This window comes from Bombus fervidus, chromosome 1 (assembly GCF_041682495.2).
Source record: "Bombus fervidus isolate BK054 chromosome 1, iyBomFerv1, whole genome shotgun sequence".
Classification (NCBI taxonomy): domain Eukaryota; kingdom Metazoa; phylum Arthropoda; class Insecta; order Hymenoptera; family Apidae; genus Bombus; species Bombus fervidus.
The window spans coordinates 13,312,288-13,318,310 of NC_091517.1; the positions used below are offsets into that span (position 1 = coordinate 13,312,288).

Below are 6,023 nucleotides of genomic sequence, written 5' to 3' on the forward strand. Positions count from 1 at the left end.
GATGGGATTTTATTTTCGCTTGCGTGGTTGTTCTTGCCTTGGAAAGTAAGATTTTTAGAGAGCTTGTAAAGAGAATAACACGATACGAAAAGGTATCGATGATCGAAGAATGAAGGAAGAATATGATTTAAGAGAATGCTATCTCGTAATGGAACCAATTTCCACGAGAATTGAAACATTAGAATTGATTCAGAATATGAACAAGATTTAAAAGTAAGATCAAGAAAATCAGTAAGATACGAAAGTCCTTGGAAAATCAAAAAGAATATCGATGTCTGAAAAAATTCAATGCCAAAGAAATTATTCCAGTAAAGTCTATTGTAAAAAGAATATTTTAGAAACAAAGTAGATTGTCAGTGGATATAGAAGCTTCTAAAATCTGGAAAAATTATGAAGAATCTTAATCAATAATCAAAAACTTATACCATAAAAATAATATCTTATAAACGAGATTGATTATCAAAAACCTTTAACGACTAATGTCCATTTTACACACGATGACTTAATGTCCATCTTAAAATTATCAATTTACTTTGTTTCCTTTTTTTTTTTTTCTTTTGTGCATAAGTTTTACAAATAACACTACTTTCGAAACCGATTAAACGACGGTGGAAAATTAGATTCTTTAAAGAAGTATTCCCTGCTTCTTCATTCCGTGATCAGTTACGCAAGAATGTATCCAGCATGATTTCCACGTTACACTATGGATTAGTGATTAAAATTGCTGAGTAGTTTCCCTGGCGTTGTAGTTGGAATTTAGTTCTACGTGCCTTGACGATTATATTATTAGTATTGTGCGATAGAAGTGAAACAGCAGTTAGCCCTGTGCGGTGGTAGCGCCGTTTCCTGGACACAGTAAGTTTCGCTGCTAGAGGAAAGTTCCAGCCAAGTTCGGGGTAAGTACATAAATCCCGAGGGCGACCAAGAACTAAGACGTTCTCTTGCGGTACAACTTTAATAGGTTCCGCGCCGTTGCTACACTGAGACGTAAAGACGATCGACTTAAGCACGGTTTCTTTTATTTTCACTCTTCTGTTCGGAAGATTCTCACCCTTTCTTTCTTCCTTTTATTCGAAACCGACGAATCTTTTCCTTTTCTCTCTTGGTAATTTCCTTCGAATTCGATAAAGATATTGTTGATCGAGTGCTTAGCTAATCCTCCCGCCACTATTTTATATCTTTTAATTTACAGTATAGATAAAATGATTTGGTTAGAAAGTTTCGATACTTAACAAATATTAGATGGAATAGATTAGATTTATTTTGATATAAATAAAGATACTAAGCTACAATGAGATACTTAAATACAAGCTGAATAAAGCTTGGCAATATCTTTTGAAGTACATCTTTTCGTTACAGTTCACTATGATAGCAGAACGATTGAAGATTTGATTTATCATGATTTATCATGATTTATCATTCAATTAGTAAATACATAAAAATTATAAAAATTCCATTTGATATATTCACAACATATGATAATCCCTTTATTAATCTTCTCAAATGAAGATTACATAAATACAATAATTTCAATGAAACTAAAAACCTTTATCGAAATAAGTCACATTCTAAAGACTAAAAAGAGACTAAAAAATACTAAAGTAGAATTCGAACTAGACTGCATGTAGGTATTACATATAAACAATTTAAATTTTACAGCAAGAGGAATTAAACAAGAATCTAACGATCATTCTCCACCTTTACAGCACAATTTATCGATAGTTCGTGCGGTTTCCGCTCTCTTATGCTTCCACTTTTTCATCTGTTTTTTCTTCTCCTCGTCGTACGGGCATTCCACTTTGGTACCTCTTTTAGCTCTATCCTTCTTCTCAGCTCTTCCAACAGGAAACACAGAAGGACCTACATCGACGACCTTCAATATTTCGATAGGGTTCAGAGCAAACTGACTGCATTCTGGTGAACCAATCGTCAACACTAGAACCGTGATGAATTTCAACAAATACGTGGCTCTTAACAGATAAACTGCTCCCTCTCCGTACGAAAACAACGGCGGACCCAAAGAGTTAACGTCACACATATAATAAGCGCCACAAAATTTAAACACGCCTAAACAGGAGCTTTCGCACGTTAAAATACCAAATTTATACTTGAGGAACATCTGTTCTAAAGATTGCCATAAATACTTGCCAGATTTCGCGTACAATCTACCACAAATTGCTGGCAGAACCTTTGCTTCGAACATCGTCTCGCCGATCTTAAAATGACTCATTAAATACCTGTTCCAACAATTCACGTGACTATATTCATTTTTCGTGGATTTAAATTCTGCTTCTAATTTACTATGCGTGTAATATCTGTCTCCGCACATAACAATCACATCCAGTGTCTTCGAACTCCAATACTCAGGCGCCATAATTCTTGTCATACCAGCGCAAACCACGTAACAAGCGTACGTTTGCATCCCGCGGTTTTCTCTCTCGAACATACCATCCGTGATATGAATCTCACCCCATAAAGAAAATAATTTGTTTGATTCTTCTACGACGTATTGATGCCAGCGCATTTTCCCTAGGCCGAGTTCCTTGCTGCCTTTTTTCTTCTGAGGAACAGCCAGTGATTTTGTCCAAGTGATCTTGTACAGTTTCAGCCATGTTGGTTTTTCGATCGATTCCTTGAGGTCACCTTCCTCTTGTTCGATCGCGCATGGGTCTCTCATGTCTAGGGGATCGAAAGGACAATCGTCGATGGTCTTCTTCTTCACGTAGCGCTTAGGTGGCTTTGGTGCACCTCGTTGAAGTAATTTAAGATTGTGAATCTGGCAGCAGAGATGGGACACATGGAAAATTTGGATCGTGAAGAATTTTTCTTCTGCCTCTTCTTCGGCTGTTTCTGGTTGCTGTGCAGCACCTGCTTCCTTCCAATAGCTTATTCCTGATGGCTGTGTACGAACCGATTCGTTCGGACCACTTGCTTGCTGTTCAACGTTGGGTTCTTCCGAAACGCCCGATTCTGTTGCAGTTTCTGCCTGTTCCATGGTTAGTAATGGTTCCGTAGCTTCAAGATCTTCTGCAGCTACTGGTTGCTCCATAGCCATTGTAGCTGTATCGGTTTCTGGTTTCTTTTCTAGTTCCTCCTTGCTCAGTTTTGGAGTAGTGTAAACGTAAGCTCTTAATAGAAGAATCATCAGATGCCTTGTAAGAGATTCTTTGGAGCAAAACTTCAAGATGCAAGCATATCCGTTATCGTCCCAATAGCCGAATTCATCGCATCGATATGGATTGTACAAGTACCAGAATAGATTGTCTTTCCAAAATGCTACGGAGAATCGGGTGGTGCGGAATATACAATTACGATAACGTACTTTAAGTTTGTCGAGCCACTCATGGACTCTCTTGATGCCTCTGTGAACTGGCGCTATTTGTTCATCGGTTATTTTCTCGGAACCGATTTCCAGTTTAACGTTCATCAGCTCCTTTCGTTCCAGGATCATTTTTCGTCGCATGTTTCTTTCCTCGTAATCCCATGGAATATCAGTGACGATTGGGACGTCGTTTAATTCTTGAATCAATCTTACTTCGATGCTGTATTTGTAGTTGTACACGACGATGTCGTCTAGCCTTTGCTTGTCCTTGATATTGATCATACCCATGTGGGTGTAGAGCAACCACGCGTGATCGTACACATAATCGATGTTCGCGCTCCAAGCATACTTGTATCTTATAGAAATACATCAATTCATTACATGCTATAGAGGGACAATTTATAATTTACGTGATTTAATGCGTGAAAGATTAAAGGTACAATACTCTATACGAAACAGTTCTACTGTATAATATTTCTCTTGTCGTAGAAATACCTCTGATTATTCTATGTAAATTTCATATTACGAATCTTTTATCAGCGATTGATAAAATATTCGCACAGAACTTCCCAATTTCCTTGCGACGCAATTGCGATCTCTGGTTCATCCAATAAAAATAAAAAGGAAAAAGAAATCTTTAAACCTCTAATTAATCCAAATACAATTTACATTACTAATCTTCTATCAAAAATTAATCAGACATTCACACAGATCTTTTCAATCTTTTTATAATACAATTGTAATCCGCGATTCATCCAATAAGAAAGAAAATAAAAGATCCTAAATCTCAAAAGTGCAAATTCTCCAAAAACTTTAAGCTTTATGAGATATGTGTTCAACAGATACCTCAGTTGTGTCTTAGCTAGAAGAGCAACGATCGCCTGATAAAAGCAGAACTTCCACGTCCTTTTGCGCGCACGTAGAACTCCCAATTCTGGCAAATGCATACCCTTCAACCCTCGAAGACATACATCTGCGTAGATCCTGGTTCCCCGAGCTTTCGAGGGTAACTCGAAAATGATGTAATCACCGTCTACTAAACCGTGCTGTTCACCAGCAGCACGATCGACTAGCATCTCCTTGGTTGGTAGAGGACAAGATTGCGGGATACGAGCATGACCTAGTTCCTTACGATCGGAATAATCGTTGCTCGGATCTTGAAAACCATCGCGTACATAATCCGGATCACAGGGAAACAGATCTTTTTGTTTCATTCGCTTCTGCCTTCGTCTCTCCAGCAATTCTTTTGCCATGTCTCTCGTCGTGCACGGCCACATTCCTGGCCATCTATCGTCATCGGTCTTTGATATCTGTGGCTCTACCGCTGTATCCGATTTGGAGAGGTGTACCTGACGAAGTACTCGTGATTGAGAATCTTTCTATATTGGAATATTTCTATATAATTTATTTTTAGTTATTCGTTATTTTGGGATTGTTATACATATGCAAACGAAATGTAATTTTAAATAAAAATTCAATATGCAATACCAAATTTAAACATTAAGATTTTAATAAAATATATAAAAATAGTCTCGCATGAGTGATATAATTGCCTGGAGTAGGAACACTGTAATTGCTTTTCATCCCAAAAGATCATTACTAATTATCGTTGACAAATTATTATGCCCAATTTGTCTCAAATATCTCTATGTAATCCATGTTACAAATTACACTTCGATTATTTACTAACAGGTATGTTTGTACGCATGTTCTGCCAGATTCGTATCATCTTCGATCGATCTAATTTGTCAGGCAATTTCCATTGATCCTTCAGCTGGAAAACGTTAAGTGGTAAACACTTGTAATGGGTGGGCAGATCTTCCGACGATTGAACACGAGGAAATTTTCTAAGATCAGCAGGCTTTCTATGTTTAAAAATATCATCCTTCTCTCGTTGCTTGTAGTCTTCTACGAATCTGAGAAAATTGTGAAACTGGTCACACAAAAAATTAATTATATAACAAATACGTGGCTGCTTCAGCATTTCTTACGTTTTCATGTAAAGTTGCCAAAGCGGCATGTCGCATTTCCATTTTTCTCTCATACATCGTTCCATCCAACTTTTCAGTTTCTTCCTCCCGTGTTTCTTTCCAATTTTTCTGGATGCATCTTCATATTCTACGACATCTTCATCCTCTGCTTCCTTTATTGTTTCTTCCTCGGTTACAGTTTCTTCGTCTTTTCCTTCCCGCTCTGTATCTTCTGTACCCTCTGTATCCTCCGTAACCTCCATGTCTGTAGTGTCATCGAGGTATTCGGTCGTAGTATCTTCATCGGTTGCTTCAATCTCGGCCATTTTCCCTCGATTTCTTCTTATTTACTTCTCTATCGATGAATTATTAACTCTTGCACTTCAACTTTCCAACTCTTGCACCTTTTAATCTTGCACTTGACAATTTAACACGAATTTACCAAATTTGTAGATATTGTATCTCAAGCAAATTAAGTCAACTCATTTTTAATTAGGGTTAATATCAGGATAATATTTCACGATAATTTAGTTTGTAAGATTAAACGATCATTCTGAAGCTCTTTTTATATCATTTTTTACATCTTTGTTTAACCATGATTCGATAGAAAATTTTGATATAACCTGACAAGTGATAAGCGGCATCAACTATACACGTGACATACGTTTTTCTCGTGGAATTTGAATTTGTCATCGAAAAGTATTTTCGATGCAAAAAATTGAAAAATAATT

General features: G+C 37.0%; 1 protein-coding gene across 1 annotated transcript; it reads right to left on the reverse strand.

Moving 5' to 3' along the window:
- Nucleotides 1-1,687: 1,687 nt before the first annotated feature.
- LOC139985943 (uncharacterized) lies at nucleotides 1,688-5,618 on the reverse strand. The gene is made up of 4 exons (XM_072000849.1): nucleotides 5,314-5,618; nucleotides 5,013-5,238; nucleotides 4,169-4,701; nucleotides 1,688-3,677 (listed from the first exon to the last, which is right to left on the reverse strand). Exons 1-4 carry the CDS (start codon nucleotides 5,616-5,618, stop codon nucleotides 1,688-1,690), a joined length of 3,054 nt encoding a protein of 1,017 aa, XP_071856950.1.
- Between the last annotated feature and the right edge of the window lie 405 nt (nucleotides 5,619-6,023).

Coding starts and splice junctions, on each gene's coding strand:
- LOC139985943 (XM_072000849.1), bottom strand. CDS start 5,618: ATGGCCGAGATTGAAGCAACCGATGAAGATACTACGACCGAATACCTC. Junction 5,239..5,313: donor TGGCAACTTTACATGAAAAC/GTAAGAAATGCT, acceptor CAATTTTCTCAG/ATTCGTAGAAGACTACAAGC. Junction 3,678..4,168: donor CTAGCTAAGACACAACTGAG/GTATCTGTTGAA, acceptor TATTTCTATAAG/ATACAAGTATGCTTGGAGCG.